Source organism: Malurus melanocephalus, unplaced genomic scaffold, assembly GCF_030028575.1.
Source record: "Malurus melanocephalus ecotype Western Australia unplaced genomic scaffold, MMel_1.1 scaffold_318, whole genome shotgun sequence".
NCBI lineage: Eukaryota > Metazoa > Chordata > Aves > Passeriformes > Maluridae > Malurus > Malurus melanocephalus.
This window is the reverse complement of record NW_026623550.1, coordinates 538,138-563,548: the sequence shown is the minus strand read 5'-3', so window position 1 is coordinate 563,548 and position 25,411 is coordinate 538,138. Positions and strand designations below refer to the sequence as shown.

The following is a 25,411-nucleotide window of genomic DNA, read 5'->3' as shown; positions in this document are numbered from 1 at the left end:
TTTCCTGCTGCCATGGTAGGAGTGGTGAGTGCTGGTCTGATCGTGCCAGATGGAGCAGCAGAGCCAAAAGGGGAGCATGAGGAGTCTGCTGGAGGTGCTGTAAGAGATTCCTGATCCAATTTTTGCTCTTTGGGCAGACAGGATGGATCAGGTGCTTCTGAGAGGGTTCATGCTGCTCCACACATGAATACAGACTGTTCTCTTGGCTTTGCTCTGAAGCAAAATCCACAATTTTGAGGAATRATGAGGAAGGATTTAAAAGGTCTAAAGAGGAAGTGATTGACTGAGGCATTTGTGTGGCAAATCCTCTGTATTGGTGACAGTGATTCTCCATGTGCTGTAGGGTTTGGAGAGCAGGAACTCCGGTGCTTTATCCTCTGCCATTGGCATTTCCTCCCCTTATCCTTCCCTGTTTCATTTTGGGAATCCTCAGCTGGACCTGCAGAGTGACCTGGGGATGCTGAGAGTGGGAATTGCCACATTTTCTAACAGCTCTGGGAGTTTTTCTGTAGTTGAACCATTCACCTCGTTGGGCGGGGAAGGTGCTGCACCTCATGGCCAGAACAGCCTGATGTGAACTTGAACTTGTTTCCTCCACARTATTTTTGGGTTCTGGCTGGCTCCTGGGTGATTCATCCTTGCCGATCTGTTGGCATTTTTTATATAAACAAGTGGCTTGAGCAGWGGTTCAGAAAATACTTCTGGGAGGCCACGTTGGGTCTGACAGCGTTTCTGCTCTTGGGAACCATTGTCTTCGGCCAAAGTCTCATCCCAACCACACAGTGCCATCTCCTCATGGAAAAGTCCACGTGTCCWTAGAAATCACAGTCCTGAGAGAAGCAGGGTTTGGTTTCTGTTGCTTTCCCTCCCTTCCTGCTGGTTATTCCTGCAGTTTCAGGTGCTGCTGAGTTGGGTGCTYGTGTGAGCAGAAGTTCTGCAAAGGCGCTGTGGCTGTGGCAGTGCTGTCTTGTGACACTGATGTAAAGAGCTGTGGATTACCACAGGAAAGCACTGAATCCAGGAGGGTTTAATTTATCCTCTGTGAGCTGTATTTGTCTCCAGAGCCTCATAAAGACAGAGCACCCTGCTCTAGGAGAGCGTTCCTGCTGTGTAATATCTRCTGCTCTTGACCTCCACAGATTTTTCTTTGACTTCACTGCTCTGGTCAGTTTAGAATTAATTGAAGCACAGACTCTGCCCAGTTCCTCTGAGCCCTCTGTTATCTCTGATGGCCCTGCCTGTTGCTGGCAGTCTGTGTTCCCTTKGCTTCATTTTTTTGTGGCTTTTTGTGGTTCCAGAACAGGACCTTGCTGAACGCACAGAAACCTCCTCTGCTGATTTTGTGTACCCTGAGATCCACTGAGAAATAAATCTGTCAGGGGGAAGGGGAGGAAAGCAGCTCYAGGGCAAAATGGAGCTGGGGACATGGTGGGTGTGCAGATCCTCCTCCCCTCAGTGAAGCAGCTCTGGGATTTGGGAGGAGCTCTGGTCCCCTTCTTAAAATGTGGGTTTTGCTTGGACTGAAGGGAATAGGTCAGGCCTGATGGATTTATCTGGCCTGGAGGAATTGGAATTGGCTGCTCCCAGGCAGAGTCACCTTCAGTAACACCATAAAGATGCAGTTCCAGCCCTGTTTGATCTGTGCTGGATGGGGGCTCCTGACCACAAATGTGAACCATAAACCAACCCTCTCCTCACCACCAGCCCCCTTGCAATCTCCTGTTAATCTTCCTTGTTAAAGCAGGAGGAGAAATTAACCTGCTCTTAAAAAAAGGTATTAATTTTTACAAGTGCTTCGGTGCACAGAGCTGCGGTGATTTAGGAGAAATCAATGCAGCAGTTATTAAATTATATGGAACACTTGGTTGTGGCTCAAACAAAGAGTTTCCTGGAATAAGAAACGTCCTGGAAGTTCTGCTGCTGTCCTGGAGTTATGTCTACAGGGAACACAAGGCATTAAAATCCATTTGCAGGCASTTACCTGGCTCTGAGGCTGTGGGAGAACAAGTGGCTGTGCATGTTCGTGTCTGTTTTTGCACTGCAGTTTTGGGGTTTGGGCTGATGTAATAATGTTTTATAACCCCTCTGGGTRAGATACCTGACACTTCCTGCAGGCCTGGGGTAAGAAAAGTGAAGGCTGTGGTTAGAACAACTGACTAAGGGCTTGGTGTGCTCCAATTTAGGCACCCTGAGCTGGTTCCCAGGAAGAGAGGAGGTGTGATTTGGCTTTTGAGGTGTAATTTATTGTCAGTGGATTRCAGGAGCCTCCCAGGATGTGGCCCTGGGGAAGGGGTACAAGAGTCTGGAGGGCTCAGGTATCCCCCCCTCTATTCCAGTCTTGATAATTTTAATTTGCCTTGCTGCCTCCAGGCAGTGATGCCCACTCTGGGCAGGAGGGGATGGAGATCTGCCTTCTGAGGTTCTTGGCAGGCTCCATTCCCTGCCTCCTCCCTTCCCAAAGCCAACAAAAGCGGGAAAAGCCGCTCTGAAATGCTCAGTGCTCTCAAAAGTGCTGGTAATAGAATCCAATAGCARGCCATGGGGACGTGGTTTAAAATAGATGCTTTAATTCAAAGCAGAGTCAGTCTGAGTCAGGGGGTGCAGAAGGTTCCCCCAGCACAGCAACTCCACGGGTTTGGCTGGAACAGGATAACTCAAATGTGAGTGCTGGAATAACCCTTTTTTCCTTTTCCCTGTCAGTCAGCACACATATTCTTGGATGAGCTGTGGGGAGCAGGATTACCTCTCCCCTCAGCTGGGAACATTCCAGGTGGTGGTTCCATGGTGGTTTTACCTTCCCYGTGGTGGTTTTACCTTCCCYGTGGTGATTACACCACTGTGGTCTCACAAAATCGATGCAGCAGCCCTGGGTGTCTGCACCACATTCCCGCTTCCTTCAGGGCTCCTTTGTCTGCATTTTGCCCCCAGTGACGGAAAAGGAGGAGGAAATRTTCCACCTGCTCTTCCAAAGGTTGYATAAATTGTGAGAACTTGATTGGCGTGGTGGTTCAGTCAAGGTCACGCAGCAAGGCGCTAATTAAGATATTTCAGAAATTAATTCATCCCTCTTCRCTCCACACGTGTCGTTAAAGCACCTGCCCCGCACAGCCTGGCCTTAAAAACACAGCAAATTCTGAGAAAAGCAGCTGTGAGAACCCTCAGCCTTTCTCCACCCCGAGGCTGCTGCCCACAGAAACCAAATTCTGTTGTCACTGTAGTCCCTGCAGGATGTTCTGCTGAAGCAGGTGAGTGYTGGCTCTCAGGGAAATGCTGCTTGCAGCCTCCACAGGGATCTGAGACAGGTCCTGGGATGCTCCAGCTCCTCCTGGRAGCCCCATCCGTGACCACAGACCCTGCTATAGCTGCAGCTCTGCTGGGAAAAGGTGTTTTTCTTTCCCATTTATTGAAAAAACCTCCTGGATTGGGTGTGTTGAGGGTGGAATGTGGATCCTCGCTGCTGATGTCTCAGTCCCCGTGGAGCYGTGGTTCTGCAGAGGGTTCTGCCCTTGGAAACGAGCCCTGCTGCAGGTTTTTGCCCCTTGGGTGGTTTTCCAGCACCAATACCTGGTGTGTTTTCCTTGGAGAGGCCCATCCTCCCTCCTCATCCGGTGGCAAAAAGCAGAATTCCCTCACTCTGCTCTCTGCTCTGCCTCCCTGGAGGGCTTTGCTCGCCTCTCTCGCCAGCCTGCTGGGACTTTGTGCCTTCTTTCACTCCAAAACTCTTGTTTTTTCGAGAAGTGCCTCCCAAACACGGGATTTTCCAGCTGTTCCTGGCACGAGGTCCCGGGAGGAGCTGCCTGAACAGTGACAGCCACCTCAGCAGGCATCAAACTGTCTCAAACGTGGGACAGCGATGAGCTGGGTGCCCTGGAACGCCTGCAAGGACTGGGAGCAGGGATGGAGACACTCAGAAACACTCGGGAATCCTCTCCCTCCCCATTCCCAGCACGTGCACTGCTGGGCAAACTGGAGCTGACCCCGCGGGCAGAGCCCCCAGCCCTGCCAGGGAAGAGCAAACAGGAGCCTCTTGCACCCAAAGCAAACACGACAGTTCCCAGGGATTTTTTTCAAAGGGTTCTCTGGATGATTTTCTTCATCTCCACTGGCATTGGAGCAGCCCTTAAACTTACATCCCTATAAAATGTTCCTTTTTGTGCTTTTTTCTCTTCCCCAGCAGAAATTTTGCTTATTTCTGTTACCAAAACTATTAAAGTTAAAAGGGACAGCCTTGGAAAGAGAAGGCAAAAACGGTCTCCGGGACATAAAAGTGATCCAGGGAGGAAAGGGAAGAGAACGAGCCACTCCTTGGGATTTCTGAAGGCACAATTTGGGGTGGGGCAGCCGAAAACAAAGACAGCACATGGCTTTTGGGGGGACACCAATACTTCTCATGATCATCACTTCAAACACTTCATCAGAGCCCTAAAATCGTGGGGGGTGAGAGAGCAGGACCCCCCAGCCCAGAGGAGGGGACAAAATCTGGTGTTGGGTGTTTGGGGAGGAGAAGAGAGCAAAGGGAGCCCCGTGGCTCTGCGGAGCCCTGTGCTGTTTACTGTGCTCTGTGGTTGGATTACACCACGTACAGTAATTCTCCTCGCACTGCCAGTAATTTCACTGACTTACCAAGCAGGCATCATTTCCTGAAAGTCAGCCCTGGACTTAGAGGAAGTAAGAGCCCTCTGGTCGTGACTAAACAGTCTATGCAAATCTCCCRGCTCAGGACGGCGGTTTTGCCGGGCCCTGAGTCTCCATTTTCCCTCTCCTGGCTGCTGAATGTTGGATTTTAGAGCCCCCCGATGAGCCCCGGCCGTGAATGGACCTTTCTCCACTTGGCACTGAGCACCCTCCCCCTGCTGCTGCCTCCCGCGCTGACAGCCCCCCGAATGCTGCTCTAAAATGTCCCAAATGCACTTCTGGCTAAAGTTTCCATCTCTYTACAAGGTAAAGCCTGATTTTTTGCTGGGTTTTTCCTTTTCCTCTGTGGAATTGTTCGTGTTTTTGGTCACCAGGGCAGCTGCTCTGCAGTGGCTGCAGAGTTTTGGGAGTGATGTTTCTCCACGCTGGGTACTGGGAATAGATTTTTGGTCCCAAATATGTGATTTCTGTTTTTTTGGAACTCGTGTTCCTTGTGTGCTGTTCTGTCACTCAGAATTTGGTCTCTGACTGTGGATTTTGGAGCTGTGTGAGGATTGATCTGTGTGTTTGGCTTTGAGGGGTTTTATTTCCAAAGTTGATGCAGGGTGCAAGAAGCGAGGGAAACACCTTCCACCCTCCACACTGCCWGTTTATTGCCCCAAATTTAGAAAGATTTTGGGCTTTGGCAGCTGAAAAATTCTATAGCAATCGTCTGCAGCTGCTGATTCGGTCACTCCTGGATAATACTTTGCTTAATCTGTGACTTTTGAGGTGCCAAATCTCTYCTGGCTGGCAGTGTGGCTGTGGTTGTGGGTGTGTTTTTGGGTGTATAGATAGAGTTTTGGGTTTTTAATAAAACCCCCTCTTTGCTTGAGTGCTCTGCAGCTCAGTCATCCAGAGCTGCTCTGCAGACAGTTTCTTCAGTGTCTGGATTGTGAGAAAATAAACCATTTCTATTGATGGCTTGCTGGAAAAAAAAATATTTTTAGGATGCTTGTTCCGTCTGTATTTAGACTTCACCTGTTCTTTCATTATTTTTAACACTTTGTTTTGACTGGGCTGTTCCCAGGGGCTTGGAGAAAGATTGAGTGTCTGGGCTGGTTTACCCTGATTTTTTCTTGRTCTTTTTTAGGGAGATAATTGTTTGATAATCTCAATTTTGGGATAATGGCAGGAGTACTGTGTGTTACAGCAGCATCAGGCTGTTCTCTGCTCTGAGACACAGCTGCAGCTTTGCCTCCAGCTCTGGGTCCTTGGCCCAGGAGGGGCCAGTCCAGGGGATGCCACAGAGATGCTGAATTCCAGGAATAAGATTTATGTGAAGAACACTTGCAGAAAAGTATCTGAAATAAAGATTCTGTCTGTCAGGACAACTTCCATCTGCTGCAGAAATCCAACTTCCACTGAAACAGAAGTGATGGTCTTGTAGACCCTGATGTTTCCAATGAGAAAAACTTAAAATTCTGATTAATCTGTCTGAAACAGGGACAGAATGACACGTTCCAAACCGCAGTGCCTGAGCTGATCCTGACCATGAGCTCTTGGTTGAGGTGATGGTCCTTCCTTTTCCCTGAGGTCACCCAGGCAGCTGCTCCCATTTGCAGCAGATAAACCAGGCATGGTTTGTACTGGTTGTGGTTATCTGTGACCTTGTGTTGAACAATTACCCTGGGTCTGATAAATTTACTGAGCTGCTGGTGGTGGTGGTGGAAGTTCTTGGGGTGGGGAATCCAGCAGGTGATTAACTCCAGATAACGCAATTAGTTAAGACAAATGAGAGACTCTGGAAGTTGGTGACTAATGCCTGGCARTGCTGGCAGAGGATGGGATGGCTGCATCACTTCCAGGAGGAGCATTGTCCTCTCTCTGCCTTGGGGGCTGGTTTCCTCTCCCCAGTTCAGCCCAGTGCTGGGGCTGGGCTCTTCCCTGAMGTTCTGGGGTTGTGTCATGAGGTTTTCCCATATCCCATTGTTATTCCAGCCCTGCCCCTATTGTTGGGACCCCGCTCCCCTGCCCTAACACGGGTGTGCAGATGTTTCTTTCCTCCTGCCCCAGCCACAGCCAGACCCASTCAAGTGTTTTTCTCCTTTCTCAAGTCCAGAGATCCCTTAATTCCRAGGTGATAAATCCGGCTGCCTCTTYAGTCTCTGGATGCTCTGATTTCTGGGTAATCCTAAAATAGCCACAGAAATATCAACACCAAGAGCTGCCCAGGAAGTGCTGCCCTTGCTCCCCGAGTCTTTGGGTCCTCCAGTTGGATATTGAGGAATCCAAACCCCCCACATCACACCTGCCATTGCTGGAGTGCTTCCAGCACCCGCACTGATGGCTCCATCACTGCCCAAAGGAGACATCCCTGGGAAGAAGGGGAAGGGAACGTGTCTCAGTGATTTAAACACTACAAACCCTTAACTTTTCATAGCAATCAGGGGGGTTTGACCCAGCTCTTGGCCTGAAGCCCTTGGGAACAGCACGGCGAGGCTCAGCTGCTCRTGGGTTTATGTCAGGCAGGGCTAAGTGACTTTTAAGAGTCTTTGGCTGCCTTTCTGCCTCTAGTGGGAAATTGGCCCTTTACTGGAAGTGAGCAGCGATTCCTCCTGTAGCAGCCATGGCTCTGCTGGCAGCAGAATGGTGGGTGACCCTGGTGCTCTGTGCTGAGGAACCACAGACCCACCTTGTGTTGGCAGAGCCTGTGGGGCCACCACGACTGATCCAAATTGTCCTTCAGCCCTTCCCTYGGGGACAGATGCTCAGCTCTGGCTGGATCTGACTGCTGGAGTTTGGTGCTGGAAGTTGCTCTTAATTAACAGCAAAGTTTCTCTGCTTTGGCAAAGTTTGAAAATGCTGTTTGGTGTAGKAGGAGGGCTGWSRTGATGGGATGGAGCTGGGGAAAGGGTAGGGATCAGTGCTGCAGCGAAGGGTGTAGAGCAAGGGCTCATTGGCTTTTGGTTCTTGCCACTTGAAATGGGGAAACCAGACTGGGGATTGATGGCTTTTTCTGAGCCAGACTCTTTGTRGCTCAAATCAACAGCATCACTGGGCTGGCACCAAATAAAACAGTTGCAAACCATCCAGCCCAGTCACCAGAAAAAGAGCAAGGGCAGAGCTGGTCCCTGTTGCTGAAACACAATCCTTGTCTGTGTTGGGGCTGGMCTTTGGAAAGAGGACTGGCAGATCTGCCTGGATTTACCGAGATGCAAATCCAGGTGACACCAGCACTCCTTCCCCTGTGTGTGCAGAACCTGCCAGGAGGAGAGGAATGTTTCCTGCAGGCTCCAGGTAACGCTGTGCTGGAAATAACCATGAAACAGGCACGTTGTGATCGGGTGTAGCTCAGTCTGTGTGGGCCTCTGCACATGAATGAGATYTCGGAGTTCTTTGTGATCAGGCTGAAGCTTTGCACCCCTCAGCAGCATTTCTAATCAAACACAGAGCGCAGCTGAGCAATACCTTGTTGGATGTTCCTCTCCATCCAGCTCCGTGTGCAGGGATGTGCACAGCCCGAGTCAGCCTTGACAGTGTTACCCACACTCCCAGCCAGGGCTTTTCCTGCTTTTTTCAAGAAGCAGATTTTCAAACAGCGCCTCRGAGCGTGTCCTCAGTTCCAGGGTAATTTCTGAGATTTGTGGAGCGCGAAATAACGGAGCCGCTCGTTGCACAGCGAGGAATTAGAACTTGCTGGCTGAGCAAGAAATGAGCTCTCTGCTCTCATCCCACCTCCTCCAACCATGGCCATGTCTCTGTTCCAGGATTCTTCTTACCTCGATGAGCTCTCCAACAACCCCCTCTTCCGCTCCCCCTCGGATTCCCTCTCCAACATCGTGGATCCCAAGGATTTCCTGACCGCTGACAGCCTGAACCACGTGCCAACACTATGGGATGTGGACACGTCGCAGCAGAACCAGAATGAGGTAGGGGCTGCTCTTTTCCCATCCTCCCAGCAGACAGGAGGTACCTCAGAATTCATTCCACAAGGGTTTCACCAAGGAATTGAGAAACCAGCTCAGCTCCTTTAGGTGGAGTTTGAGGTGTGGTGATGTTATTCCACTGTTACCACCTTCAGTGGAGGAGGGAATGGGTGAAGTGTTGGCAGGTGTTTAATCCCCTGGGAATTAAATTCCTCTCAGAGGGATTCATGCACTTCCAGAGTGCAGTGCAGGCACTGGTTCTTTCTCCTGGCAGCAGGAGAAAAGGTTCTTTTCTACCTGGCAGGTAGGTGCATCCCAAGCAGGATGTATCCCTAAAACATCCATCAGGTCCAGGGTGCTTGGGAGTGCTGGAGGGATGGACTCCAGGAAAACCACCCTGACATGGATCATTAACTGCTCCCTGCAGAGCAGCAGCACCATTTGTTTGTTCTCCAGGGCAAATATTTCAGTTACAATGACTAAAAAACTGCCTCAGCTTAAGACTCATCGTTTGTGTTTACTTTGTGAGTCCATGTCCCTGCAAGCTTCTACATCCCAAAGTTTTCCAGGGTGTGGGATCTCCCAGTACCTGGTTGTGRGCATTTTGGGGCATTTTCTCCAGCCCTTTGCCCTCTGCTCTGCCTCAGCTGAGGGACTGACATGGGCACCACGGGCACCAGCTGGCTYTGGGGATTTTTGGAGCCATCCTCACCCACTGGATCTGATTTTCAGCTCTCACCAGTGCYCACCCAGCCTGACCCACTCTCTTAGGAAGAATGAAGGGAAAAAACACCCAAAGTGGCTTCCCCAGGAGGCAACTGGGGTGGTCTCTGCTGCATTTTGAGGCTCTGCTGTGCTCTGTGTCTCTGACTGTGCTTCTCTGAGCAGTCTGCAAGCCTCAGACCRGTTGGAACTTGCAGCTTGAGGCAGCAGGAAGAGAGCTGAGCTATTGGAACGCAAGAAAGGGCTGCAGACATCCCAGGCTTGCAAATTCAATGGTTAAAAATGCTGAAAAGCAGATACAAGRCAAAAAGAGAAGCCATGTGCCACATTGCTCCTGTTCTCGTAGAATTGTTGGGTTTTTTGTATTCCAAATCCCTGCAGGAATGGTTCTGTGATGTTCTGTTTCCAAACATTTGAACATTGAGACATTCAATGTCTAGAAAAACCTGGAGATTTTGCCTGTGGAGTGCATGACAAAAAATTATTGGGAAATGCATGAAGAAAACAAGGGAGAAATAAACGTTGTGTAAGTGTGAGACTCTGAACACAGCAGCATCTCCAGCAGAGTCCCTGACCCTGTGCTGTTCCTTGTCCCTGTCCCTCTCCCATGCTGTTCCTCACGTCCTGCCCTCGCCCCTTGTGTCCTGCTGAGCACTTGGGCTCAGATAAGGCCAATTAACTCCTTGGAATTCCATTTATAAAYGACTTCCCTTGGAAAGGAATCTCCAGCTAATTTTAAATGTTGTCTTATCTGTGTTTTCTGAGGCAGTCGGGGAGGGGTTGTTACTTTTTGGGYTGTTTTTTAACTGAGTAACATTTCCTGAGGTGGTGTCAGTGAGGTGCAGCCTGGACAGGAGATTTTGGTTTCATTTTTGCATGGAAGTGGCACAGTGGATGGGGCCACTGGGTGGAAGGATTGTCAAATTGACTCATCATCGGCCTCTGCACATCACTGTGGGTTATCAGCAGTTTAGATTATCTCTCCCTGTCCCTCCCCACATCATCACACCATCATAGTTTTCYACCAGATTGCAGAATTTTGGCTTTTGAGCAGTTAGAGCAGTCACTGAGCTGCAGTGATGGAACATCACAGAGTGGCTGTGCAGCCATCTCAGACCCACAGCCCACTGCTGGGTTATCAGGAGTGTAGTTTTTCCCAGAACTTTCATCCCAAAGATCCAGGCAGAGCAGGAACATCAATCTCTCACAGTTCTGATACATGAGACATCCCAGGAGTGAAGCTGGATACATCCTTTGGGACACCCACCTGTGGATCCCAGGTACAGGATCCCAGCCTTTTGCTTTGTCCTCTTTAAAAATAAACATTCCCAGCTCACTGAGAATCCAGGTGTCAGCACTGAGCTTTGGGATCAAAGTGGAAAGGGCTGGATGCAGAGCTGCCCCTATGTRCCTGTTGCCCCAAGGAATGGAGCTGGATCTGATATTTTGGCTCTGTTTATCASTCAGGAATGGGCAAACAGGGAGGAGCTGCCACCCTGTGAAATATTTGCAGGAGCAGCAGACAAAACAGCTTYGATTGTAATGAAGCTGTGAAATAACCTTTTAAAAATAGTCCCTGTCATACATTGTGTTTTCTGTCATCCATCTCACACATTCCCAGTGTTTTTTAAGGCTGGGAAGCACAGCCTGTGACTGGAATTTGTGAGCTGCTGATGCAGTTTTTTTGTAGCTCAGAACCCAGGGAAGGGTTTTACTCATAGAGGGTTTGGCTTGGCAGCCACGTGGGGCTGATTCCCTTTCCAGAGAAGTCATGGCAAGGTGGGACAAAACGGAGAAAAATGCAGAGAGGGAAAAAGTGATTGTGCAATTGTCAGWCTCTCTCCTGTTCCCAGCCCTGTATTCCTCTTCTCTGGATGTCCTTAGCACAGAGGGAAGAGAAAATCAAACCAGGAGGTGAGGTGARGGCAGGAATTGTACAGGTGATGATCCATCTCCCACTGCAGCTGCTGGTCCCACCTGCTTTGGCCCTCGCAGCACATTCTCACCTATGTGGGTGGTTTTTGAACACTCTGAACAGCCAARGTTCCTGTTGCTTCCTCTGCAATTCCCTGAGTGCCAGAGCTGGGTCAGGACAGCAGAGGTTTGTGCTTTGGGGATTGAGTGATGCAAACCCAGCCCTGCATTTGTTCCYTTGCTGCTGGAGCTGTGAGAGCACATCCTGCCCTTCCAGCAGCTCCGAGCCTTTCTCCTGTCCGAGCCCAAACTGAGCTTGGATTTGTAGGTGGGGATGTTTCACCTGCTCTCCAGATTTGCTGGCACTGAAAACAGTTCTTCTGTCCAGCTTCCTTCTGGTAATTCTGACTCAGGCTTCCAGGAATGGAGGGTGGGTTTTTTTTCTTTCTTCTTCTTTTTTTTTATTTTTTTTTCAATTTTATTTAAAAATAGGAGTGTTTATGCCTAAGAACTTCCCATCTTTCTCTGCTGCTGGTGGAGCACGGGTCTGTTGTTGAGCCTGGAGCTCTGCACAGGCTGTGAACTTGGAGTGGTGCTGCTGTTGGATTTGCTGATGGCTTTGGATGCCACACGAGCTGCTGGCCTGACCTTGCTCTCTGTCGGGAAATTCCAGGGTCAATTTGTTTGTGTGGGAGCAGACACAGGATCTCCTCAKCCCCGAGTGTCTTGGGAGCTCTCTCCTGCATGGTCCAGGGATCACAGAGTCCGAGGATCATCAATGATGCATTTCCATGTTTGCCCTTCCTCACCTGCACCTTTTGTGTTGCAGCTGTTCTCCCACAGCACATCGTTCCCTGGCCTGAACAGCTCTGGTGACCACGTTCTTGATGTCCCCAACACCCCTCTCCTCATCAGCTACCAGGTGAGAGCCTCAGTGGGACACTCTGGTGACATCCCAGTGCCGGGAATAGCAGTTCTGACCTTTTTCCCTTTCTGAGACAAGAAACTCAGACACCAAGAAACTCAGACACACTTTCCCAGCAGTGTGTTTTATTTCCCAGAGGGAAAATGTGTTAAGGGACACTTTGGGCTCTCAGGACTTTGCTGTGGTGTAAAGTTGGGTCAGGGCAGGTGAGGGCACAACTGGGCAGGATTCACAGGACCCCACAGCCCATCCCAAAAGTGGTGCAAACATCTTTGCCCAGTTTGGTGAGGACCAGGCAATGAGATGCTCTTACAGCCCCTGGGGTGGGCTCCCACTGATGGCTTTCCTTAGCCTGGGAATGAGATGGATTGTGGTTTTGGGGGGTTTGTGGCTTTGGGGGATGGTTTCAGTGACAGTTTGTGACAGGGCACAGCACCACACGTGTCTGTAGCTCAGCAAGAACATTAAYATTGGGTCAATGTTGCTCCTCTTCAGTCTCAGGCTCCTCCAGAGGAGGAAGATGAAGGTGAGGAGGAAGAAACAGAAGAGCTGGGGCACACAGAGACCTATGCAGAATATATCCCTTCAAAGTGTGAGTACTGCCATGGGAAGTTCCTCTAAATCCATTGTGGACCAACCTAATTTAATTGTGGGTTTGCCGTGGCACCTCCCAGGCTTGTGGTTTTCCAGGAAAACCCTACAGTGCCCGGGGCTGTGGCTGGTTGATGAGCTCTGAGGTGCCCCTGGGAGTAAAAACCTTGACTTGCCTGTGTTGTGTTGTGTTGTGTTTAGCCAAGATTGGGAAGCACCACCCTGACCTGGTGGTGGAGACGAGCACCCTGTCCAGCGTCCCCCCTCCTGACATCACCTACAGCCTTTCCCTGCCCCAYTCCGTGGCTGACAAAGGCTCCCTGTCTGCACTACAGCTGGAAGCCATCATCTACGCCTGCCAGGTACCTCAGGTGTCTCACAGCTGAAGGGACCTGCTTCTTGCAGGGATAGGTGTTCACGTGTGTTTTCAAATAACTGCGATTCGTGTGTAATTCCTTTGGCATTTTAAATGCCTTTTGARGAGTTCTGTGGCTTCTGTGGGGTCTGTTTCCCAAAGAGGCAAGAACCTTGCACTTTTCTTGCTTTAAAAAAGAAGGCTTTACATTTTGGRGGCCTTTCCCATGAACTGCCACTTGTGATCTTGGCCACAACCCCTGACCTTTCCTGCTGTCGTTTGCATGTGCATCTGTGGGATGTGTAAAAGGGTTAAGTGGTGCTCACACCAAAGCAATCAGCAAAGGCAAACCTAGTTTAATTTTCAGTTTTCTTCTTGATTTTGCAGCAACATGAAGTTTTATTGCCCAATGGGCAGCGAGCTGGGTTCCTCATTGGTGATGGTGCTGGAGTTGGAAAGGGCAGGACTGTTGCGGGCATCATCTTTGAGAATTTTCTTAAAGGGAGGAAAAAAGCTCTGTGGTAAGTCGTTGGGGTTTTTTTTCCCCTCTTTTCCCGTAAGACTTGGAGTTAGTTTGGATCTAGAAATAAGGAATTCCTTCGTGCTGATGTTGGCTGTAGAGTTGAGTCATGCTGTGGCCTTGGGTAAGTCATTTCCACCTCTCAGTGCCTGACTGCTGCCTGTGAGATGGGAATATTCCCCCTGCAGCAGTGATGGAGAATGAGTCACTGTGAAATAGCAGGTTTTRTGCTCCTTGGGGTGAGATGTGGAGCCTGGCCCTGCTCTCCCTGGAGTGTTGGAGGATTGTTCCTGGGCTTCCCGGGTGCAGAGCCAGGAAAATGGGGCTTTGCTGCAGATCACAGCCTGTGCCGAGGGGCTGTTGGGTCTCACATTGGGGTGTGTGGGCAGGGGGAGATGTGACAGCTCTGCACAGCTCCTCCTGCTTTAGTCAGAGCTGTTAATCACCAGAGCTGTTAATCACCGTGTGCCCTGAGCTCCCTGGGGACATACCCAGCCCCAACTGCTGGGGAGGGGGAGATAACCACCCCAAATCTCCTTCCTTCGCAGGTTCAGCGTCTCCAACGATCTCAAGTACGATGCTGAGAGGGACCTKAAGGACATCGAGGCCTCCCACATTCCTGTGCATGCTCTGAACAAGGTAGGAGAGGAGTTTTGCCCCAGCACGTGGAGCAGCGTCACCTCTGCCCGTGCAGGACGAGGCTCAGGCAGCAGCAGAGCCTCTGTTCCCTCCTCCCAGCCASCTCTTCCCACTCAGTTTGTGTTCCCTCCTCCCAGCCAGCTCTTCCCACTCGGGGCTCCAGCTATTTTTGTTGTGGAGCTGCACAGGGAGCACAGAGCTGTTCCCTGCAGGGAGTGGGAAGTGTCTCCAGGCAAGTGCAAGTGCAGCAGAGATGGAGCTTTCTTCACCATTCCCAAGGAATCCTGTGGAGAGAACAGCTCTGTTCCCAGTGCTGGCTCATGRAATCACTTCTCAGAGTGTTTAGGGAGCACAGAGATGCCCAGACTGGTGTCTGTCATGGTCTGAGTTTGAGTCTACCCAGTGTCTCCCAGTTCACTTAAATCCTCTGCTCTGGTTTTACTGGTATTGAACAACCAGCTCTTACAAAGTCCATAGAAACCACAGGTGTCTGACACCTCTGAATGTGCTCCACTGAGAGAGTGAAARAGATTTTGTTTTCAGCCCCAAAAGATTTCAAATGGAACTTTACTCAGCTTGGGACCAGGGTTTTCCTGCCTACTTTGTATTTCATTACACGTGGGATGCACGGCAGTGAGACAGGCAACAATCTCACCTGGAGTCAAAGAGAAAACAATTTTCCAGAAGGAATTAAAACAGACAGGAGGGGTCAAAGCAATGACAGACTCCAAAGCGTTGTTTAAAAAAAAAAAAAGGAAGCTTTCTTTTGCCAGAAAATTGATGTCCCCACGGTTCACCACAGGCTTCCAGATGTGCTGACACATTGGCTGGGGCACTTCTCCAGGCATTTGCAGTCCCTGTCATCACCATGTCTCAGTGCCAAACACAAATGCTGAAGACATCAGCCACCAGCAGCTTTTTGCCTGTTCTGAGCTCYGGCTGGGATTTGTTTTTGGGAGCGGGGATTTGCGTCCAGCACGGCCGTGGGCACTCGGTGGCACTGAGTGTGGGCAGGGATGAGTGTGACATGTTGGGGACAGTGATCACAGTGTGTGTGTGTGCTCCTGCCCCTTTTCCTGCAGATTAAATACGGTGACACAGCTACCTCAGAAGGAGTCCTCTTCGCCACCTACTCGGCGCTGATCGGYGAAAGCCAGGCCGGGGGACAGCACAGGACACGCTTAAAACAGATTTTGGAGTGGTGCAGGGAAAACTTTGAGGGAGTTGTATCCTTAAAAGAAAAACCAAAATGACCAAAAAGTTGAGAAATAGAGAGAGAGAGAGAGGAACTGCTGCTTGTGATTGTGCTTCAGCGAGGAACAAAGAGCTTGGGGCTGTGTGAAGTCACAGGGAGCAGCCTGTGCCTGACTCCAGTGCCTGCAGGAGACAGGAATCCCCCACACTCTGATCTCCTCCTCCTCCTCCTCCTCCCAGGATGCAGTTAAGAGGAGGAGGGGAAGAAGAAGCAGCTGGGATTAACCTTTTCAGCATTCCTCTCTGTCGGTATTACAAGACAAGACACACCTTGGAGGTGAAGGGAGAGGGAGGGGTGGATGACTTCGGGTCTGAAGAGCACAGGGCTGGGCAAACGCAGYAGATTCCATGTGTGAGCCATGAGTCAGTCCTGTCGATACTGGGAYGGGTTGTTCAGTATCAGAGTGGGCTGTATTTTCTGTCCTCTCCCATGCCTGGGATGAAATAAATCCTTTCTCCTTAACCRACACTCCCCTCCAGATTGTGTTTGATGAATGCCACAAAGCCAAAAACGCCAACTCTACCAAAATGGGCAAAGCAGTGCTGGACCTGCAGAACAAACTGCCTCGAGCAAGGGTTGTCTATGCCAGTGCCACAGGTGAGCTGCTCTGTGAGAGTGGCAGGTCCCCTGTGACCTGATGGGACACCCCGAGGTGTGAGATCCAGTGGTGCTGCCAGGCTAGAGAGGAGCTCAGATCTGTCCCAAACCCCATCACTGATGTTACTTGTGACTTTTTGGCAGGTCAGATTAATTTYTCTCCAGTTTAACTTGTTCCTGGCYRGCTGTTCCAGCTGTTTGGTGCTGTCTTGGTGATGTTTGCCCACTCAGTGTAGGGAGGGAAAAGCTCTCCAAAAGCACAATGACAACTTTTTCAGTGTTCTCTTTGCTTGAGTCACAACGATTCCCAAGTGCTGGGGGTTTGCTGACAGTGAATCCTGTCCCAACAGGTGCCTCAGAGCCAAAAAACATGATTTACATGAGCCGCCTGGGGATCTGGGGGGAGGGCACCCCGTTCCGAGCCTTCGATGACTTCCTGAGYGCAATTGAGAAGAGGTGAGTGTGGGCAGTGTGAGCCTGGGGAGGGGCTGGTTCTGCAGGGACACCTGCCTGGTGCTGCCCTRGGGCAGAGGGAGGGTCCCACAGCTGGAGCTCACAGCTGGAGTTTCAGAGCTGGGGTTCACTGGTGGGGTTTCAGAACTGGAATTTCAAAGCTGGGGTTCACAGGTGGGTTTTCAGAGCTGGGGTTCCACAGCTGAGGTTCAGAGCTGGAGTTTTAGAGCTGGGTTTAACATTTGGGGTCCTACAGGTGGGGGTTTCACAGCTGGAGTTCACAACTGGGGTTCCACAGCTGGGGTTTCAAAGCTGGGGTTTACAAAATTGGGGTTTCAGAGCTGGGGTTCAGAGGTGGGGTTTACAATTGGGGTTTCAGAGCTGGGGTTTACAGCTGGGGTTCCAAAGTTGGGATTTCAAAGCTGGGATTCAGAACTGGGGCTTAAAGTTCAGATTCTATAGCTGAGGTTCATATCTGGGATTTCAGAGCTGGGATTCCAAAGCTGAGGTTCAGAACTGGGGCTCAGAGCTGGGATTCCACAGCTGAAATTTAGAGCTGGGATTTCACAGCTGGAGTTTCAGAGCTGGAATTCAGAACTGGGGCTTAAAGTTCAGATTCTATAGCTGAGGTTCATATCTGTGATTTCACAGCTGGGGTTCAAAACTGGGGCTCAAAGCTCGGATTCCACAGCTGAGGTTCATACCTGGGATTTCACAGCTGGGGTTTCAGAGCTGGGGTTCAGAACTGGGGTTACAGAGCTGGGATTCAGAGCTGGGATTTCACAACTGGGGTTATAAAGCTGGGGTTCAGAGCTGGGATTTCACAGCTGGGGTTATAAAGCTGAGGTTCAGAGCTGGGATTTCACAACTGGGACTCACAGCTGGGGACCAGAGCTGGGTCCAACAAGTGTTGTCCTCTCACAGGGGAGTGGGTGCAATGGAGATCGTGGCCATGGACATGAAGGTCAGTGGGATGTACATCGCCCGGCAGCTCAGCTTCACTGGGGTGACCTTCAGGATCGAGGAGATCCCTCTGGATGAGAAGTACAAGGCTGTCTACGACAGGGCAGCCAAGCTGGTGAGCTGGGTCCCTTGTGGAGAGAGGCTGAGCTCTGGTTTTGGGCACAGCCACTGATTTTTGGGAGGGTTTGGGGACCCTAAATGCGGCCATGGCCTCAAACATAAGAAGGAAAAGTAGTACCCAGTGTTGAGCTGATGTAAAAGGAAACTTTCACTTTTTTTGCTTGTGTTTGAAAGTTCCACATTTGCAAACCAGAGCTGCATCGTGCTGCTGGAGAGAATGACCAGTGCTCATTCATCCTGATGCACGCTGATCCTAAATCARATTATCAACCCCCAGACTGTTCTAATCACCTCCTGCACGGCAGGAATGACAATGGAAAATTATATTAACGATATTAATATTAATGATCTTCTTCTTGCTATCATCTGCAGTGGGCAGAGGCCTTGATGGTGTTCCAGCAGGCAGCTGACTGCGTGGGGCTGGAATCACGGAAATCTCTGTGGGGTCAGTTTTGGTCGGCTCACCAGCGTTTCTTCAAATACCTCTGCATCGCTGCCAAGGTGCGGCGCCTYGTGCAGCTGGCCCAGGAGGAGCTGGCCAGGAACAAGGTATGGCAGCAGCACCCACCATCCTGACCTGGGCTCTTGTGTCATCTGCAACCAAAGGGAGTTCATCATTGCTTATCTCGGCAGCCCGTCCAAACCTTTTTAAGTTTAATTTCTCTCCAGAGTGAAGTGCAGCAAGCTCTGAGCCCCAGTTCTGAACCCCAGCTGTGAAATCCCAGATATGAACCTCAGCTATGGGTTTCTGATATTCTGAATATTTTCAGAGAATGATGCTGGGGAGTTAAGGTGGTCTCGTCTCCTGTTTGTATGAGCAGGCTGGGCTGGGAGGGGATTCTGGCTCGTGTTCAAGGCCAGGTTGGATGGGGCACGAAGCCACCTGAGCTGGTGAATGTGTCCCTGTCTATTGTGGAGCTTTGGAACAAGATGAACTTCAAGGTTCTTCCAACCCAAACAACTTTTGGTAGAATTCTGTGATTCTACAAATACGTTTTGTAGAATTCTGTGATTCTACAGTTTTAGAAGAGGTACCAAACCTTTCACCTCAAATACAGCTCTGTCCTTTCTTCACCTTGGAAAATTTAGGTAGAAGCTCCCTGGCACAATCAGTGAGGTCTGTGCTCAGAGTCACCTCAGTGGGGTTGGGTGCTGAAAGATTTAAAAGATAATTCTTTCTCAGGAGCTTTGCCATGGGCCCAGCACAAATTTACCTGACCCAGGGGTCAAGGGCCTGGGAAATGCCTCGAGCCTGTGGCAGTGCAGTGCCCTGACACCTCAATGTGCCATCCTTCATGTCCCACATCCCTCGTGTCCCCACAGTGCATCGTCATCGGYCTGCAGTCCACGGGAGAGGCTCGCACCAGGGAGGTCCTGGATGAGAACGATGGGCATCTCAACTGCTTTGTCTCTGCTGCAGAGTGAGTTTAAAATCTCTGTTTTCCTTTGGGAGGGGTGTGTGGGAGGCTGGAGGAGTGGGAGGAGCACTGGGACATGAAACACTGGCAGGTCTTGAAATGCAGTTTTGATGGTCTTGAAATGCAGTTTTGATGGTCTTGAAATGCAGTTTGATGGTCTTGAAGTGCAGTTTGATGGTCTTGAAATGCAGTTTGATGGTCTTGAAGTGCAGTTTGATGGTCTTGAAGTGCAGTTTGAGTCCACCTCCCCATGGAGGTGAGACACTCAGGTGGGTCCTTGAGGCACTGTGTCTTCAGTGGGACTGCATGAGCTGCATCTCGTGGTCCAGACTTACAGGAAAAGCCTGATCCTGCTCTTTACACACGTAAAATTGGCAGAAAGAGAGCCAGAAAGGTATCTAAGAGGTAGTTTGTGTGGGTCTGGCTCTGAAAAACGAGGCTTTTGGCACAGAAGAAAAGAGTTCCCTGTTGTGGCAGAGGCTGGGATGATGCTGTGAGGGGGCAGCAGTGGGAGGAGTGGTCTGAAAAGTTTAGATCCACCAGTGCTGGCTTTTAGCTCATAGATGAGGCAGGATCAGTGTCCTGGTTGTGTGACTGTCATTCCCAGCTGACAGGAGATCTGGCTGTGGCAGGAACCAGCCAGGAGCAGGATTTGTACTCATTCAGCACAGAGTGAGGCTCCTGCTCCCCTTCCTTTCTGCACCTTCCAAAATGGGGCTGTTCCTGCATGACAGGAGGCAAAAACCTGGCACGTGGGTTGTGTTTCKGCAGAGCTGTTTTCTTCTGAAGTGACTTCTGCTGCAGGTGGGAGCAGTGAGAGATGCCCGAGGCAGTGCAAGGCTGGGTTAGGCTGAGCTTTCCTCCCCCTTTGGTGGGGGTTTGGGTTGAGCTGTGTCACTCCTCTGCCTCCAGCCCATTCCTGAAAACCAAATCCAGTTTGGTGACAGTGCACAGGGCAGGTCTGGCAGCTCCTTGGTCCCATGGAATTGGTTTCCATGTCACAGAAAATCCACTCCAGAGGATGGTGTGACCCCTGGCTGAGCAATGCAGGAGGAGGGGTCTGTCAGGGGTCCCACTCTGTGACTGTCACCACTCCCAGAGGAGCTCTGTGTTCGGGTCACCGAGTGTCTCCTGGCATCTGCTCAGCCTCCAAATGTGTGTCCTGGTGTTCCAGCACTTCGGGGGATTTCTGGAGGGCAGTATGCTGGGAAGGAGCGGTTTAAAGATGCCGAGAAATGGGGTTAAAAATAAACACAGTCCTGTGAGTGGATTCCAGCCCAGGGCTCTGTTTGCAGGGAGGGCGAGTGCGGGAAATGAGTGGAATTTCACAGCCKGGAGGCTCCAGAGTGAGTGGTCATTGGGTCACCCCAGCACAAGGGACAAGGGGCCATTCTTGGTGTCACAGAACTGTGGTCACAGAGCTCTGTCCCTTTGGRGCTGTGGTCCTTGTCCCCTTCAGCCCCTCACACCGAGGGTCCTGGAGCTCCCTCCCCACTTCCCAAGTCTCCCTTTTCTCACCCAGAGGAGTCKTCATGTCCATCTTCTCACCTGCTGCTTGCAATGTTTGGGTTTTGGGGTGTTTTTTGTTGCTTTTTTTCCAAGCAGAGCTCAATCAGCACCACTCAGTTGCTCTGGGGGTTCATCCGCACAGTCAGCATTTAAACATTTGCTCTTTGATTCACAGAAAAGCCCGCAGAAACCTTTGGTTTTCACCTTTTCTGATTTTTTTTCTCTTCCATTCACTCAAAACCACTACAGATCCATGGTCTGTCCCTTGGTTTTTGTGGGAAGCAGGCCCAWGGCTGAGGAGTTGGAGGATTTGGTGGAGCACATTTGTTGGATGGGCATGGAGAGGGGCTGGGACACTGGGCCTTACTGGATTTTTGGTGAAACAGCTTCCCAAAGTCGTGTTTCCCATTAAAAACTCCCTCTTGGTTGCTTTTAAATGACCTGGAGATCCAAAAGCCACTCTCTACCAAGGSCTGGTTGAGCCTGAGGCATGGATGGGGTAGATTGAGCTCCCTTCCATGGAATGTGGGGCTGTCCCAAACACACATTGCTATGTGATAACTGGCACATATTCCTGGCAGCTGGAATAAATTTTTGCATCTTACTTGCAGAGGCGTCTTTCTGTCACTAATTCAGAAGCACTTTCCTTCAACCAAAAGAAAGAGAGAAAAAGGACCTGTCAAAAGAAAACGTAAGAGCTCCCTCACTCCTAGCCCAGCCCCTGCCTCCTGYCCTGCTGCTCCCTCCCAGCCACTCAGCTTCTCTGCCTTTTGTCCTTTTCCCCACTTCATGCTTTTTGCTGCTCTCTGTGGTTTTGGTTTGCCTTCCTGCACATCTCCCATTGCTCCTTCATCCAGAGCACAGCAGTTCTGGGTCATCCCCCCTTTTCCTCCCCTGCCCCTTCCCCTCGACCCACGCTGGGGGCAGATGGCACAAGGCCTGGTTGGTGTCTGAGCCCCTCCTGCAGCAAGAGAGGTTCTCCACAACCCCTTACCTAAAGTTTCCTCAGGGGAAAAATCACTTCCCTACCTAATTATTTGTTGTGGCTGYGAGTAAGRAGAGTTTTGRGRTTTCTCCTCCAGTGGRATGKGGGAGAGGGGRAGGAGGGGGCAGCAGCACTGGMAGGTTTGGGAGCTGATCYGTGAATCCTCTCAYGCAGYGAGGGCACATTGTGCTGTGCTCAGGAGCAAACAATATCCCAAACAGCAGCACCTTCCCGTGTGCTGCACATTCCTCTGGAGGCAATGCCCTGGGAATCCTTCCCTGAGGAGCTGGCACTGCTTAGAGCCAGCCACATCTCCATCCTGATGTGTGCAGCCAGCTCCAGCCCTGCTCAGAAGCGCCTCGTTCTTCCTTTCTCTCTCTTCCTTTCTCTCTCTCCCTTTCTCTTTCCTGCTCTGCCTCCCTCCCTAACTGCCACCCCATCTCAGAGGCTCTGTTTTTCCAAGGCTGGCCTATCATTTGGGGCAGTCTGAGCTGTTTTGGGGTTTCTCCTCCTGTCTCTGAGCTGTCCCTCTGTGTCCTGCCCTGCTGCCCCACGGGGCCAGTGCAGTGACACCKCTCCCTCCTTGCAGTAGGACGGCAGAGGGGCCGCTGCCCCAAAGTTCTGCGGGGCCCCTATGACCAATCAGTTGTCATCAAGATCAGCGATGACAGCAGCACCGACTCTGACATGGGGCTGGACAGCGACTTCACCTCATCCCCGGAGTCCCTGTTGGGGACAGACGATGTCATCTGTGTGGATCCCACGTCCAGCACCGGCGAGGACAGGGGTGAGTGGGGCAGTGACATGGGGACAGCTGGGGAGGGGGACAGTGGATCCTGCAGAGATTTGGGACAGCCGTGTGATCCTGGATTTTATCCTGATGGTCACACTGATCCTGGATTTTATCCTGATGGTCACACTCGGGCTCGTGGGGTGGATCCATGATCAGCGAGCTGGAAGGGTTTGCTCTGTATGCTCTTTCCCCAGGGGGAATAGTCAGCATTTACTGCAGGTCACAGTGCCTTTATCCATCAACAGCACCCCAGAAACCCTCTGGGAACAATTTTTTCCCTCTCTGTGATGTGCAGTTAGCAGGTAACACGAAACTTTTSCCTTTTACATTGCAGGTAGTTTACACGTGCTGCAAGGCATGAGAGAGCTGAAGGTTGAAAAGATGAAGCAGGACCTCCTAGCAAAAGTGAAAGCACTGGGCAAAGACCTACCTCTCAACACCTTGGATGAACTGATCGATTGCTTTGGGGGCCCAGAGAAYGTGGCTGAGGTACTTCCCACAGTTGGTGTGTTTTGGTGGCTCTGGGTGACAGGGAAAGAGGGCAGTGAAGAATCACAGAATGAATGGTTTGGGGGTGAAGGGACCTTTAAGATGGTCTCATTCCATCCCTCTGACATGGGCAGGGACACTTTCCACTCTCCCAAATTGCTTCAAGCCCATCCAGTCTTGGACACTTTCAGGGATGGGGCAGCCATGTGCCCACACAGGGAAAAATTTCTATTTAAAAATAAGAAGATTCCTGTTGGCAGAGTGTTTCCTCTCCCTGGCAATGTGGAAAAGCTGTTGGGGATGGACTGGATGGCCTCACTGGGCTGTGTGGGTCCCCCCCTGAGGCAGCCCCTCTCTCCTGTGTGCAGATGACAGGAAGGAAGGGACGGGTGGTTCGCAGACCCGACAACTCCGTCGTGTTCGAGTCCCGTGCAGAGCAAGGGCTCTCCATCGACCACGTCAACCTGAAGGAGAAGGAGCGTTTCATGCAGGGAGAAAAGGTGAGTTGGGTTGGAGCTCCAAAAAACTGCCTAGGACTGAATGAGATGTGGARGAAAGGCCAGCAGCTCTCCGTGGGTTTGACCTGCTGGAAGGTGACAAAGCTTTCCAAAGTCCCTTTTGTGGGCTGGGGCTGCTGTAATACCTGGAGCTGTTTGGTTTCACACGTGTCCAGGAGCCTCACTGCGTTGTCACTCATGTCTCCTGTAGCTCGTAGCGATAATCTCAGAAGCCTCCAGCTCAGGGATCTCCCTCCAAGCAGACAGACGGGTGAAGAACCAGAAGCGCCGGGTGCACATGACCCTGGAGCTGCCCTGGAGCGCTGACCGAGCCATTCAGCAGTTTGGTGAGGACATTGTCACCTCCTCTGAGAGTGGGATGGGCCCTGGGAGGGTCAGGTGTGGTGGCATTTAGGAGATGTCCCTGCAAGGGAGGGGACAGAGGCACAACCACAACCACAGTCCCTGGTGCCGCTGAGACTCAGCAGAGCTGGGTTTATAGAGCTCTGGGGCAAAGATGAACTCCCCAGGGTGAGCAAGGTGGGCATTACGTGGCTTTTCTGCTAGATGCAATTTTCTAAACTGTGCCACAATGAAAYCTAATAAGCATGTGTGTTTCTTCAGTCTTAGGGTTCCTTTAAAACAAATTAGYRTGGAGGTTTGTCAGACTATCAGAAGCCAAAGAGAAGGAGTGAGGGAGAAAAGCAGTTCTTCCTTTTCTGTTKCTTGTCCTCTACATGCACCAAATTATAAAGCAGAGAGATCACACCTGTGTTTTGCRTAGATACCCCTACAGCTAAGCTTGGATCAAAGGGACTTGCTAAGTTTGCAGAAAGATAYGACCTTTTTAGATTTAAGTAAAAAATATTTTGGACGAGTAAAACTCGTGTAAATGAAGCATATACTCAATGTCTTTCTAGAGAGTCTTAAAGTAAAGGACAGAAAGGAAGTAACAAATTAAAGAGTATTTGAAAAAAAACAGCCACACTTTTGAAAAAATGTGGCTTTTTACATTCCCATTCCAGACAGGCCATGCCAACCCCCCGTTCCACCCCTGTCCCCTGTCCCTGTAGGCCGAACACACCGATCCAACCAGGTCTCTGCTCCCGAGTACGTGTTCCTCATCTCAGAGCTGGCAGGGGAGAGGAGGTTTGCATCCATCGTGGCCAAACGCCTGGAGAGCCTGGTGAGTGCCCACTGCAGAGATCCCCTGTGATCCCAGAGATGTCCCATGATCCCAACAGGGCTCTGGTTCCCTCTGAGGAGCTCCCACCACTGTAATTGRGGGGATTGTGTCACCATTTATGGAATTCAGAAGGCTTTTAGCATCCTTCTAAAATGCTAAAAGAAGCATTTTCTTTTAGTGAAAGGAAGTGAAAGGAAGGATATGTAACCGAGTTGTTGGAAGGGATTTCAGGGAAGCAAGAACCCACTTCCAGATGCTGGAATTCCCCCACTGTAACTGGAGCATTCACCCATATGATTCCCAAAAAGCTGACGAAATAATTGACAGAATAATCAGTTTGCCTCTGTTTCGTTTTCTTCACTTCTGATAAATCCCCGAATCCTTCGGTCAAGTCTCAGTATTCCAGAGGAACACTGCCTCCCTATGGCACATTTCTGGACTTGCTTTTTCCCATCCCTCCCTGGTGTTTTGCAACAGCTCYGAGTAAGAATCTTTTGCTTCTCTGCCTTCCCAGGGTGCCTTAACTCACGGGGACCGACGGGCCACCGAGTCCCGGGACCTCAGCAAGTACAACTTCGAGAACAAGGTGACAGGGAAGGGACAGCGTGGCTGAGAGGGGGTTGGAGGAGCTGGGAGAGGGAGCTGGAATCAGAGCCAGGAGGATCATTGCTGGCATCTGCAGGCAGAGCCCAGTCTAGCACCCAGCCTAGCACCCAGCCTAGCACCCAGCCCGGGCTGCCACGGGCTCAGTCATGGTCAGATTGAGACTCTGCTCCCACCAGGGGCTGGGAAAGGGGAGCTGGGGAGGGCACCCCACCCTCTGCCCCCAGGGAGGGGTCTGTTCTGTTCCCCTGGTGGCACAGGAGGCACTGACACAGCGTCCCCTTGCCTTGTTCATGGCCTTCCTGGGGTGACAGCATTCTCTGTAGTGCTCAG

General features: G+C 50.9%; 1 protein-coding gene across 3 annotated transcripts in view; it reads left to right on the top strand.

The window, feature by feature from the left end:
* SBNO2 (strawberry notch homolog 2) overlaps nt 1–25,411 on the top strand; it is a 45,516-nt gene that overhangs the window by 14,895 nt on the left and 5,210 nt on the right. Inside the window, exons 1-20 of one of the 3 annotated variants that reach the window (XM_057377529.1) lie at nt 4,678–4,941; nt 8,385–8,546; nt 12,010–12,102; nt 12,601–12,697; nt 12,898–13,058; nt 13,439–13,572; nt 14,120–14,210; nt 15,293–15,436; nt 15,945–16,062; nt 16,413–16,518; nt 17,440–17,593; nt 17,971–18,147; nt 18,922–19,019; nt 21,137–21,216; nt 22,100–22,297; nt 22,638–22,792; nt 23,161–23,292; nt 23,501–23,636; nt 24,363–24,475; nt 24,990–25,061. In XM_057377529.1, the coding sequence (XP_057233512.1) occupies nt 4,897–4,941; nt 8,385–8,546; nt 12,010–12,102; nt 12,601–12,697; nt 12,898–13,058; nt 13,439–13,572; nt 14,120–14,210; nt 15,293–15,436; nt 15,945–16,062; nt 16,413–16,518; nt 17,440–17,593; nt 17,971–18,147; nt 18,922–19,019; nt 21,137–21,216; nt 22,100–22,297; nt 22,638–22,792; nt 23,161–23,292; nt 23,501–23,636; nt 24,363–24,475; nt 24,990–25,061 (2,466 nt within the window). In that variant the 5' untranslated portion in view covers nt 4,678–4,896. Of the gene's footprint in view, nt 1–4,677; nt 4,942–8,384; nt 8,547–12,009; nt 12,103–12,600; nt 12,698–12,897; nt 13,059–13,438; nt 13,573–14,119; nt 14,211–15,292; nt 15,437–15,944; nt 16,063–16,412; nt 16,519–17,439; nt 17,594–17,970; nt 18,148–18,921; nt 19,020–21,136; nt 21,217–22,099; nt 22,298–22,637; nt 22,793–23,160; nt 23,293–23,500; nt 23,637–24,362; nt 24,476–24,989; nt 25,062–25,411 lie in introns of those variants that run through there. The other 2 variants (XM_057377528.1, XM_057377527.1) reach the window with 2 other exon arrangements.